A 13,546-nucleotide genomic window follows, 5' to 3' on the forward strand; every position below is an offset into this window, starting at 1 on the left:
CAAAGGCCTGATATCTTGTCTGTTGATCCACATGTTTGCCTTCACCACACTAGTGTTTTGTCCAGCGTCTGGCCTAAAATGGTAGCATAAAATGGAATTTCAACATATTGGCATTGAATTAAATTATTCTCCCCTTCTGGATAAGAGCTTCTCTGCTGGCTCAGACGGTAAAGAATCTGCCTGCAATGTAGAAGACCCTGGTTCTATCCCTCAGCGGGGAAGATCCCCTGGAGAAGGGAATGGCTACCTACTCCAGCATCCTTGCCTTGACAGTATCCTTCTTGGACAGAGGAGGCTGGCGGGCTACATTCTATGGGGTCGTAAAGAATCGGACACGACTGAGCGACTAACACTTTCAATTTCTATGGATAACCCCCCCAGAATCTGAAGATCTCAGCATGGGGACCCATTGCCCACTTCCATCCCTCAGGGCTAGGGGACGAGGGGTGCAGAAAAAGGCCAAGCAGGCCACAGGCTCTAATGTACATCACCGACCCATCATTCTGCTGACCCCTCCTTTTCCCATAAGGAGATCACAGGATGGGGATGCTCCCCAAAACTCCTGGGAGTCGGAAGAGGGAATCTCGAACTGGAGACTAGCAGTGGAACATCGTGGGTGGGATTTGGTAGTTAGGAAAAAGAAGTATCAAACCACGAAGGGGAGGTGAGGGTGAGCCAGACTGAGAAGGACCAGAAATCGGAAGCTGCAAGAAAGGGGTCAGAGAAGACCTGCTGTTGGGATGGCGCGGGGTGGGGGTTGCAAGGTGGAAGAGCGGAGTGAGCGAGGAATGGAGTCTCGCGGAGGGTCGACGACGCAGGGACCGAGGCAAAGGCTCGCGATTGGATGAGGAAGAAGAGAGAGTCCCGGTTGCCAAGGCAGCCACCCGCCGAGGAGGCCTCGGCAAGGAGGTGGGAGCGCGCGTCCTCCTCCTCCGGGACCCCCGCGGTCCCCTCCCCGAGGCCGCGCTGACGTGTCGCTCGCGGCCTCACAGGCCGGCGGGCGCCGCCCCTCCCGCCGCCGCGCGTCCCCCGCCCGCGCGCCCCGCCCCGCGGCCCGCGCTCCGCCCGCCGGCGCCCGCCCCGGCCGCGTCCTCCGCGTCACCGGCTCCGCGGGGTGACCACAACATGGCTGCGGCGCCGGCGCTGCTCTTCTGGCTGCTCCTGCTCGGGCCGCCTCGGCGGGTGCCGGGCCAGCCGGAGCAGGACCCCGGCCGGCGCTTCTCGCAGCTCAAACTCTGCGCGGACGAAGAATGCAGCAGTGAGTGCCGGGAGGGCGGCGGCGGCGCCCGGGCATCGCGGGGGCGGGAGCGCGGCCGCCCCGCAAGCCGACCCGGGGGGCGCAGGCCGGGAGGGCGGAGCGCCGGCGGCGGGGGAGGGCGACCTCCGGGTCCCTGCGGCTGCCCCTCCCGCTCTCCGGGCGCCCGGGCCAGCCGGCCTCGGCGGTGGGGGGTCTCTGCCTCCCACTTGTTGCCAGCCTTTCCTTTTTCCTTCGCGGACGGAGGCGGGGGATGGTGTGAGGGGTTCGGAGGTGGCCCCCGGTTTCCCCGGGGGCCGCTCGCAACGTCCCCTCCGCCGGCTCGCCCCGGCTCCGAGGGGAGATGGGGTTGCGCGCCGCGCGCCCCGGGCTCCGCGCGCTGCCGGCGAGCGCTTTCCTGCTCCCGTCGCCGGGTCCTCGCTGGGTGCAGTCCGGGGGCGGATGCGCCGGGACTCGGTGGGCGGCTTCCCTGCCGCAGGTTGCTAGGGCTGGGAAAAACCTCCCTGGCGCAGCCCCTTCGCCCCTCTGCTTCAGTCACATTCGGGGCTCGGACCGCCTTTTCAACAGGGATTGGAGTTGAGGTTTGGGACGAGCCCGGAGTCCAGGCATGCTGTGTGTTCCAAGGTCTCCTCCCCGGCTCTTCCTCAGTCCTATCATTTCTGTGCTTGGAAGGCTCCCGCAAATAGCCCGGAAGGAAGGCCAAAATCTGTCTCTCGAAAGAGGACGAGACTCAGCGTCGGCCACCTGGTACCAGTCGTCTCTAATGCGCAGGAAGCGGAATTGTTCCCTAACCGCGAATTCGGGGTGGGCTAGTGATAGTGAGAAGGGCAGAGATCCCCAGACTCAGATGAAGAAGATTGTTAAAGTGAAAATAATAAATACCCCAGGGGTTTTATAAATCCAAGCCAGCTTGAGCCTTGATCAGTTACATTGTTGGGCTCTCTTCCTGTGTGTTTGCCTTGGGCCCCTATCATCGTTGTGGTCTCAAATAACCTTGTAACTTACTGACAACCATTTCACACAAGGTTGTTCATGTGTTGTAATCAGTGCATATAGAAAAACATTCCTTCTGAGGCCAAAGCCTACAGTTTAGCTATTTAGATTGAAATCAGTGTCATTCAAAAACAAATTTCACAATCGGAAGAACCGAAGCACTGCCACATCGTTAGGGGAAAGAAAGGAGGCAGTCTTGGATCTGTTTAAGCCATTCCTAGAGGTAACCCTAAGACTGATGTAAATAAACGCTACAAAAGTGGAGCAACTTCCATCAGTTTTTCCTGCAGTTTTCTCAGAGTAAGTCCAGGTTATTAGCAAGCAGTGTTGGATATGTCCAGTGTTGGCTATGCTTTGCTTTCAAACACTATCTTGCCTGGGTACCTCAAAACCAGTCATCTGGAAAATTATAACATCTCTAATGCTTCGTCAGTATGGAGACATGGTGTTAGAAGGGCCCATGGGTGTCACATAATTGGAGAAATGGCGTGTGTCCAACAAGTGTAGCCAAAGGCAATAGCCAGCAGCTAGAGCAGGCCTGGGTCCCGTGTTGTTTTACATAAAGTGTTTGTTTAGTGAGGTGTGTCCATGTTAGCTGTCCTTGTGTGCCTTTCAGATAGCTGCCCCACAGAGTGCATTATGTTGTCATCTGATTTATTATTATACCTCTGCAGTGATCTTCCTCTTTCCAATTCTGATAGGATCCCCAGTCTATCAATTTAAAAATTGTCCATCACCTTCAACTTTGCCTCTCACCTAATTATATCTGAATTAGAATGCTGACATGTATTAAAATAATCAGCTTCAAAGTCCAAATAACCCCCTTTAAATCTGTGTTTGTCCCTCAAATATGTATGTAAAGATACATCTTAAGGTACTTATTGCCAGTTGGCTTTTAGAACAAGTGTTATTTCTGTTTCATCCTTGCCTTTCTCTGCTGTTTAATTGCATTTGTTATCTCATTTGACGAGAAGGTGTGAATTTGGCCAACAAAAAGAAAAATACCGCTTCTATCAATTTCTAGATCGAATATAGTTTAAGTCCTGCATGTTAAGACTGAAGGTAACTACTGGACAGTTCTCATGGTTTTGCTTGTCCCTGCTACCTACGATTTTGCTTATAGAAACAAAGCCTGTTTGCCCACTTTTGATTTTGTTTATAGAAATAAATAAACCTCCTTAATGTTGGATATATTCAATATTATATGATTTCAGAAGATATTATCTTATGTGATTGGATCCATAATTGGGTATGATATCCTCTCTCATTAATTTATCCAGATACTGACAGAGCAACTTGACTGCAAGTGAAGTGGAAGGTGTTTACTGTTACACAGTAGAAGTTACAACCACTTAAAGATAGGGCCTTTTAGTGGTTAGTTCAAGTTAATTGACCTCTTGGGGGTTCTTGGGTGCTTTCCCCAGTTACCTGTTACCACTGCATGTAGTCATGCTCACACTAGTCGCATCTGTGCTTGAATTTACCCAACTGCAAAATGAAGCTTTTTATAATTATGAAACAGCAAAGACTGAAAGCTAGATGGTTAGAGAGGGAACCAAGAGTTGCACTCGAGACCAGCCCTGTGTGGCAGTGGACACATTGCTTTTTGTTTGCATTATCCATAGAGAAAAATGGGGCAAGTTTACCTCTTTCCTGCCTACTTGCAGGGGAATGTCCTAATTTATAACGATACAGCTCTATAGATGCTCTGAGCATATGAGTTAAAGCTGATTGGTTTCAGAGAGTAATGGAGAAGCTTGATTGTTGTTTACAGTGGATTGTTACGTTTCCTGATAAATCAATATTTGAAAGTTGAATCCTGATACCTGCTTTTTGGCCCCCCTCTTTCTATACAGTGCTAATGTACCGGGGTGAGGCTCTAGAAGATTTTACAGGCCCGGATTGTCGTTTTGTGAATTTTAAAAAAGGAGACTCTGTATATGTCTACTATAAACTGGCAGGGGGATCACCTGAAGTTTGGGCTGGAAGTGTAAGTAAAAATTTGACATAATTTTCTGCCTTTTTATTGACTTGTTTAGCTGTAGATTTAAGTAGCTACAGTTTCTTGGGATCTTTGATGGAGTTAACTTGTACCCTCTGCTTGACTGTGGAAAAAGGGGCTTGTTCTGTGTCCCCTTGCTGGCATCAGGCCTGGTGCAGAAGAGGGTCTCCAACAGAAGCGAACTGCTTCCAGGTGCTGCTCCTCAGAGTCAGGCCTTACCAGCCACGAGTGCTCCATACATAGCAAATAAGGACGTGGTGTGTATATATATACACAGTATTCAGTTCAGTTCAGTTAGGTTCAGTCGCTCAGTCGTGTCCGACTCTTTGCAACTCGTGGACTGCAGCTCGCCAGGCCTCCCTGTCCATCGCCAACTCCCGGAGTTTACTGAAACTCATGTCCATTGAGTCACAATAGATTATTATTCATTCATAAAAAGACTGCAGTCTTGCTGTTTGCAACGTGGGTGGATTGGAAGGTGTCGTGTTAGTGAAATAAAGTGAAAGTGAAGTCGCTCAGTCGTGTCTGACTCTTCTTGACCCCATGGACTATATCCTACCAGGCTCCTCTGTCCATGGAATTTTCCAGGCAAGAGTACTGGAGTGGGTTGCCATTTCCTTCTCTAGGGGATCTTCCCGACGCAGGGATTGAACCTGGGTCTCCCGCACTGCAGGCAGATGCTTTACCCTCTGAGCCACCAGGGATAGGGCAAAGACAAATACTGTATGTTATCACTTATAAGTGGAAGCTAAAAAGTAAGACAAATAAATATAATAAAACAGAAGCAGTCTCACAGATGCAGAAAACAAACTGGTAGTTACCAATAGTGAAACCTGAAATTTCACTTCACTTTGAAACTTCTTAACTTCATTGTTTCAAAAAGGAAGGATTGGTGAGCATTAGACTTAATCCTGTAAAATATAGGCAAGGTAGTTCTCCTGCCTGGAAAATCCCATGGATGGAGGAGCCTGGTGGGCTGCAGTCCATGGGGTCGCTGGGAGTTGGACATAACTGAGCGACTTCACTTTCACTTTTCACTTTTGTGCATTGGAGAAGGAAATGGCAACCCACTCCAGTGTTCTTGCCTGGAGAATCCCAGGGACGGGGGAGCCTGGTGGGCTGCCGTCTATGGGGTCGCACAGAGTCGACTGAAGTGACTTAGCAGCAGAAGCAGCAGTGTTTCAGGCATTCCTGTTAAAGAGTTGATTTTTTAAAAGAATTTTTTTCTAAACTGTTAACATACCTAATCATGTGTGCCGTTTCTGTTAAAAAAGCAAAATGTCCTTTTTGCCGTGTTCTTTCCTGTTTGTTTGCTTGTTTCGCTTGCAACTGCTGGGGCATCCTTTTCCTGCTCTTTGGACACTTGCTCCCACAAGTTCTCCCCAGAAGGTCTGTTCCCAGCCAGCTCTGTGTGTGTGGGGATGGCGGATGTGGAAATCAATGACTTTGTCATGCTTTGATGTTTTTAATGAGGTGATTCATTAGAAGTGACCTGATTGGGAGGCTTATGAGCTATTGTCCTTTCCTTTCTATGTGATGTGTTGCCTGATTATTTATTGAAAGTAGTAAGAGTCCTGAATACCCTAAGGATTGTCCAAACTTAGAGAAACAGTCCCAAAAGTGAACATTTTCATTCTCTGTAAATCAGACAACAGAAAAGAAAGCTTAAGAATCTCCTATCAGGAAAAACAGAATTATTTTGCTGGTGGTCCAGGTTCCTACAGAGGAGTCCAGTAAGACCAACTGGTCAGGTACAACCTTTCTATTTAGGCAGAATCCCAGTTGAATGGCTCAGATGCTGAAGAATCTGCCTGCAGTGCAGGAGACCTGGGTTTGATCCCTGAGTCGGGAAGATCCCCTGGAGAAGGGAAAGGCTACCCACTCCAGTGTTCTTGCCTGGAGAATTCCATGGACAGAGGAGCCAGGCAGGCTACAATCCATAGAGTCACAAAGAGTCGTACACAACTGAGCGACTAACACACACACACCAGTTCAATCACCATATTCAGAAGAGAATCTGTTTTGTTCCTTTAAAGTCTGTTGCATGAAATTTCTTGATAGGCTTTACTCTTGGAACTTTTTTTTCAAGTCCATACCATTTTTGATAAAGTGGTAAAATTGGAGCATGTGGGTAAGTGAACTTTTCACTTCTAGAGAGCCTGCCAATCTTTCTGGTGCCTGACTCTGACCCTGGCTTTGCAGGGAAGCCCTGCCCTCAGCTCTCAGCCATAAGGGATCTTTGCTGTCTAATAATCGTTCAGGTGGCGCTTTGTTTGCCCTGCTCGTGTGGCATTCCTTTTACTGCCTTGTATCGCGGGTAATGTGTACTGTCTTAGCTCTAGTAAAGTCAGAAACTCCATAATGGGGTGTGTGTCTTACCCATTTTCCTTGTGAATATTTCCTTTCAGGGAGCAGCACTTGTTTCCATTTGTCCCAAATGTAGCTTATGTAGATTTTGTTCTCTTGAAACAATATTCTTTTCCCAAATCAAATCAACGGAGATGAGATAACGGAAGCAAGATTAGATATAAAAGTTACCTTCAATCATGAGGGCCTATGATTCTGTGTCTTTTGGTCAGATCCTAAGAAACAGGACCTACAGGACCTATTTGATGTAAAAATATATGGAGTTATTTATGACCTGTGGTCTCAGTTGACAAAGATCACAAGATAAATTTATTTCCTTTCTCCACATAGCTCTGATTTCTTTCCCTTTTCTAGATTCTCTTAATAAACTTTTCCTGAGAAGGAAAAAAGAGTATTTTCCCTCAGCCTCCCCTCTCATTTCATGATTAAAAACTCTGTCTCCTGAGCTTTCAAGGTGGTTCTTGTTTCTATTTCTTAGTTTTCATTCTGCAGCTTTTTTTTTTCTTTTGGTTCTTTAGAATTTTATGCTTTAACTGCCAGTGTAGCAATTTAAAATTGCACTGTCTTATCTAATCTTCAAGGCAGTGTTCTAGTAAAACTGGCTTTCACAGAGTTGCCAGATATAACAAAAGCTCTCATAATGCGGGTATTTTAGGAGTTAGTGATAAGATACCCTCTTTTTTTTCTTTCTGTGCATTTGATCTGCATGTCAGCCTCCTCCTTCATTGATTGGGAAGAGATCTGCTAGTCCCTTTCAGACTATAGTTAGTAAAAGACAGTGTTTCTCAAGAGGACACACAATATATTGATGATAATACCTTTTAGTTCTCCTTGGTGGCGCAGTCAAGAGACTATCTGTAATGCAAGAGACCTGGGTGGTTCAATCCCTGGGTCGGGAAAACCCCCTGGAGAAGGAAACGGCAACCCACTCCAGTATTCTTGTTGGGAAAGCTGTTAGTGCTGTAGATAAATGGGATTATCTTCTGTCTTTACTTGCATGAAACTAAGCTTGCAGTGTAGATTAGTATGAATTTTATTTTCTCCCACAAAACTTGAAAATCTAGTTTGGAAAAAGCTAGTGCAGCCCATGGTACCAGTCAATATTTGCCTTTTGTTGTATTGGTTGTGCATTTCAGAAATGTATTTTTTTTTTTGCTTATTAATAATGTCTAAGACCTGGTTTATGAGTGATGCTGTGAAATGTGCAGATAAATTCTTGTTAGAGGGTATTTGCAATTGTTTCTAGCCAACTTTTATTTACATAGTTTTAATTGTATAATATACACTAACTTTCTCTTGTACAGATCTTCTAGCTATTTCAGAAATCTCGCTGTATGTGCCCTGTGTTTAGAATTAGGCTGAATATTGAAAGAAAATTTCAGTGGCTTTAGAAAAGTTGTCCTTACAACATTCTGTACTTAATTTATATTGGAATAATAACCTCATAATAGCAACTATCTATCTCTTGTGGTTATATCTACCTATCTGTATGTTTCCTCTCACTACTGAGAAGTCTCTCGTTTATGTTTCTTATACAGAATTTTGATTGATACTCATTTCTTCTGCTGTTTTTTAATGTAGGTTGGGCGTGCTTTTGGATATTTTCCAAAGGATTTAATCCAAGTAGTCCATGAATATACTCAAGAAGAGCTGCAAGTTCCAACAGATGTAAGTTGTGGATTCTGTTGTTGTTGTTCTCAGTTATAAATTGACATAAATTCACCAATTACACCTAATTAACTAATTTTCAATGTGTTTTGATTAAAACACATACAATCATAAAAAATTAGTGTTGGGGTTAGGGTTACACTTAATTAACTAATTTTGAATGTGTTTTGATCAAAAAAGGAAAAGCAAGTTAACATCTATGTATCAGATTTTAATTTATCAAACTGCCTTTAAAGAAAAGAGAAGTTTGAAAAGAATTTATGGGAGACTTTGTATCAGAATCTGACAGTTCTACGTTGAAGCAGGTGTTCTTGTACAAGGCTGTGTATGCTTATTCAGGATTTTTATTTGCTGCTTGATATGAGAAAAAAATGAAGAACTCAGTATCTTTGTATTTAGTTATTAAATTTAGGAAGTAAATAATTTTTTACTTTTTTTTTTACTTCACATTACCTGAAGTAATTTTTTTTTTTTACTTCAAGCAAGATGAGAAGTTGTCTCAATACTCATTGAATAGCCTTTAGACATTTCGAGTATATAGAATCAGGTTAAATTAATCAAACCCTAAATTATATATTAGGCCATAAGGTTTTCTTTTGGACCCTTTAATGATTTAAGGGATTAGAGTCATGGGATAGATTCTGGAAAAGGGAACCTGAGTGTTTCACACAAGGTGCAGCCTCGAATCTGCAAGGTCCTGACTGTGCAGTCTGGAAAGCATTCATCCAGATGCACTAACTTAAGGAGCTTTGTGGTGACAAGGATTTTGTGTTCTAGGATCCTCACTCCAGCTGATTATTTTCTGGAGTTTTAAAATTAATAAGAATTGAAACCCACCTTCAAACAGAAATCTAGCAACTCTTTGGAGTCGCTGTGAGAGCGTGCAGGCTGCTGGCCTGGGGCATGTATCAGCTGAGCTCTGCTGAATAGATGAAGTCACAGAGCCATTGCTACTCTTGAAGCTTTTTGTCTTCCCAAGGGTCATGAAATCAGCCTGACTACCTGTTAGTCCTTGCTCCTGATGAGGATACTGCTGGGAGGGAACTACACGCTAGACAGCGGCTCGTGGGTCACAGAGACCTCATTTGTTGGGGAGTCCACCTTCTTGTTACACCTCTTACTCCATGCTTCCCGCAACGTGAAGAAATGGCTTAGAAAGGCACGTGGTGAGCAGAGGAATCATTCGTTCCTGCCACACTTGTCCAGTCTCTCCAAGGACTGTGAGAGTTTAGTTAGGGGAAGGAAATTATCTTTGTTGGTTTTTAAACTTTTCCCTCTGTTTAATGACCCCTTTTATGTCAATTCATTTACTAGCAGAGGTTAAAAAAAAGTATTAGGTTTATGGGTAGTCTGAAAGCAGATCTCTTTGACACCTAATCAGAACCCTGATTTAGAGTAGGGTGTATCCCTCACTGAATCTTGTCTTCAAGCCGTACTTGTGATGGTTAAGTGGGAGCCCCTGGACACCGTTCTTTGTCTCTCGATATTTTCACTTCCCCTGCACTTGTATTTCAGTAAGATGCTTCTTAAGCTGATTTAACTTTCCCAGTCCAAGGAAAGTGTAAGTCAGGAACCTGCTGTAGACCGAGAGCCTGTCAGCAAGGTGGTACTGCCTGTTTCCAGCTAGGTAAGCAGGAAAGTACAGCCTAGAGGGGAGGGTGATGGAGATGCTGGGTGGTCTTCCAGTTTCTTCTGGACAAACTATTCTGGGGTAAATTCCCAGAGCATCAGGTATAAATGCAGGAAGGCGGGGAGGACCAATAAATGATGCCCTACTTTTCCCTACTTGTACTCAGAACAAACTGAGAAACCCAGCGGGCAGGTAGATGGAGACCAGGATGTCCCCATCTCTTACTGATAAAACTTTTTGGAGAACACAGCTCAAGTGTGCAGAAATTAATGGGCTTTTGAACATGGCAGTCTAGAATGAGACAGACTTACCCAGCCACATGCAGATCTAGCCAACTAGGGGGCTCTCCTAGTGGACTGTCCCTTATAAAACTGACAGCACGGAAGAGAGGGTGTGTGTTGCCTCCAGCCAGGCCCAAGCAGAGAACAGGGGTGGTGCAGGACAAACCCACCAGCCACATGAGTCATTCCTCCTCAGGGAAAAAGAGAATGAAGGGAAGCCAGGAACATCACTCGGGTAGGAGCCCTTCCTCATGGAAATACGAAGCCAAGGGAAAGATGGGGACTATCCTTCTATCTCCTGACTCCCCAGGGTTGGCACAAAAGCCCTTCCAGGGCCAAACATGAATTTGCAGTCATCTCTGTCATTAGCGTGGGCAAGCACTTGTTTTTGTGACACTCGGTTAGTGACCCGCTAATGTTTTTCTTTGCCTTGCAGGAGACAGATTTCGTTTGTTTTGATGGGGGAAGAGATGATTTTGATAATTATAATGTCGAAGAACTTTTAGGGTTTTTGGAATTGTACGATTCTGCCACTGAAGATTCTGAAGAAGTTAAAGAAAAAACTGCTCAGCGTGTGGAAGAACCTCCTGAAGCATCTAATGAAAGTGACGCTGAACCTGAGCCAGGAGAAGCCAGCTCAGAGGAAAGTGAAAGTGTATTCTCAGAAAACACTGCCGAACTCAGGGAGAGATCTGAGGCTCAGAAGAGCCACCCCCAGGTAAACAGTCAAACAGGTCATGCTCAGGGAGAGCGAACTTCATTCGAATCTTTTGGAGAAATGCTGCAAGATAAGTTAAAAGTGCCAGAAAGCGAAAACAACAAAACCAGCAATAGTTCTCAGGTCTCACGTGAGCAGGAGAAGATCGATGCTTATAAACTTTTGAAAACAGAAATGACTCTGGACTTGAAAACCAAATTTGGCTCAACTGCCGACGCACTTGTATCTGATGATGAGACGACCAGACTTGTTACTTCTTTAGAGGACGATTTTGTTGAGGATTTGGATCCTGAGTATTACACGGTGGGAAAGGAAGAAGAGGAGAATAAAGAAGATTTCGATGAGCTGCCGTTGCTAACCTTTACAGATGGAGAAGATGCGAAAACTCCAGGGCACTCCGGAATTGAGAAACACCCAACAGAGAAAGAGCAGAATTCAAAGGAAGAGCATAAAGTTGAGGAAACTCAGCCCCCAGGCATCAAAAAGGGTGATGAAAAGATACCAAAACCCCAGGAAGATACTATCTTCTCTGATGTTATGGAAGGGGAAGAAAACGCAGACACAGATGTAGAGAGTTCCGATTCAAAGGAAGAGGGTGACCCATTAGTCGTGGATAGCAGATTGGGGAAACCACGACCAGAAGATCATATTGACCCTGAAAAGGCAGCAGACAGCCTTGTGAGTGTAGAAGTCCGCAAAGCAGACAGTGACCACGACCCAGAAGTGGGCGCAGGACTTCACATGAAAGGCAAGGGGCAGAAAGTTGAGGAACCCAAGAGGGACTGGGTGCAGCACGAGGTAGGGCTAGAGGACGAGACGGAAGACCACCAGACTGTGCACGGGTCTTCTCAGAGTGGCCACCTCAGCTCTCCACCAGCTGCTGAAAAAAGCACAGAAATATTAAAATCAGCCTTTGCTAACCAAGAGAAGGACCTGAAAGGAGCAGCCGTTCACATCTCAAAAGAAATGCTTCACGAAGAAAAGCCCTCTGGGCGGAGTTTGGAAGGTGCCTCAGAGAGTGACTCAGTCCCGCAGGCAAAAGCAGCGGGGAATCAAGGGGATGGAGGAAAGACGGAACAGGAATCTGAGGGTGCGGCAGCACCCTTGGGTGATCATCAGCGTAATGCTTCCAGAGACAGCGCGGGGGAAGTAGACGGTTCAATAAGTGGACCTAAACCACATGTGCTTTCAGGGGAGCATCCGAGCGCAGAACTTATAAAGGATCGGCTTCTTAAACTTCAAAATGCAACTAGGTTCTCCTCTCCAGATGACATGGGCTTGCCAGGAGGCCTGGAAGAAGAGGGTCCCGTTCTGGAACGAAATCTTTCCTGGCAACAAGGAGGTGTGGCTGCCACAGTTAATAAGCAAGTGAGCGAGAAGAGAAAGCTCTCTGAGGAAGAGATCACCAGGGTCACCAAGGATGCCTCGGATGAAGGGCAGGAAGTAGGGAAAACAGGACAAACCGATAGCACAGAAGGACGAGGCTTCCACCCAAAGGAACCAAACCCAGAAGATGAAGATTACAGCTCTGAAGAGCTCCTGGAGGATGAAAATGCTCTAAGTGCAAAGCAGTCTAAAGAAAAAAGCCCTGAGATTCAGGATAAGAGGTTAGATGTTGACCTGCAAAACCCTGAAAAACCTGTTTCAGGTGCCATTAAGACTGATCCAGAAACTGAAAAAAACAAAGAAGAAACTAGTCATATGTCGGAAAATGAAAGAACAAATGAGACTGCAGGTAAAGGGGTAGACAGTCTGGGCAGGGACCCAGGTGGCCCGGTGGAGGAAAAAGAAGGACACTCGCCTGTGCATCAGAAGGTACCAAGACCCTCTGACGGAAGTGACTTTCCTGGCAAGAAAGAAGATCAGACTCCAGAGCTAGGGGAAGCGTCTCAGAAGAAAGATCCTGATTATCTTAAAGAAGACAACCATGAGGGCCACCCAAAGACCTCAGGGCTCACGGAGAAGCCTGGGGTAGAACCCTCGAAAGAGGACGACAAGGATGCAGAGAAATTCGTGGACCTGGGAAGCCAGGGGTCTGCTTCCGAGGACCATGACGATGACCCGTTCCCCTGGGCTCCACATGCCCCCGTGCAGCCTGAGGAGAGTGTCCATTCGGAGGGCTTGCCCATAATCAGCAGCTTCTTTAAAGATCAGCAGTCTCTGCAGCGATTCCAGAAGTACTTTGACATCCACAAGCTGGAAGCCATGTTCCAGGACATGTCATCCAAGCTGAAGTCAGCGCAGCGTGAGAGCCTGCCCTATAACGTGGAGAAAGTCCTTGATAAGGTCTTTCGTGCTTGGGAGTCACACATTCTGACGGAGGCAGAGAACATGCTCGATGCTCACGCGATGGAAAACAGAGACCTGGAAACGAAGGACAGTAGCATGTTTGAGGAGGCTGCGGTGCTCGATGACGTTCAAGACCTGATCTATTTCGTCAGGTACAAACACTCCACGGTGGAGGAGACTGCTCCCCCGGCAGCGGCACAGCCTGTAGAGGGAGGCTGGGATGGACCAGCGGAAGGTGAGGTACCCACCTGTGGCCTTGCAGGGTTGGGCTTGAGAAATAGGCATGGGGGCCCCGGGGCTGCTGAAGTGCCTCGTGCCTGATCTTTGAAGCAGGGTCCCAATG

The 13,546-nt window shown here is 46.5% G+C and overlaps 1 protein-coding gene across 2 annotated transcripts in view; it reads left to right on the forward strand.

Moving 5' to 3' along the window:
* Window positions 1,075-13,546, forward strand: part of MIA3 (MIA family member 3, ER export factor) — a 55,821-nt gene continuing 43,349 nt past the window's right edge. Inside the window, exons 1-4 of one of the 2 annotated variants that reach the window (XM_018060181.1) lie at window positions 1,075-1,258; window positions 4,105-4,238; window positions 8,199-8,285; window positions 10,633-13,438. In XM_018060181.1, the coding sequence (XP_017915670.1) occupies window positions 1,126-1,258; window positions 4,105-4,238; window positions 8,199-8,285; window positions 10,633-13,438 (3,160 nt within the window). In that variant the 5' untranslated portion in view covers window positions 1,075-1,125. The remainder of the gene's footprint in view (window positions 1,259-4,104; window positions 4,239-8,198; window positions 8,286-10,632; window positions 13,439-13,546) is intronic. The other variant, XM_018060182.1, reaches the window with a different exon arrangement.

This window comes from Capra hircus, chromosome 16 (genome assembly GCF_001704415.2).
Source record: "Capra hircus breed San Clemente chromosome 16, ASM170441v1, whole genome shotgun sequence".
Lineage (NCBI taxonomy): Eukaryota > Metazoa > Chordata > Mammalia > Artiodactyla > Bovidae > Capra > Capra hircus.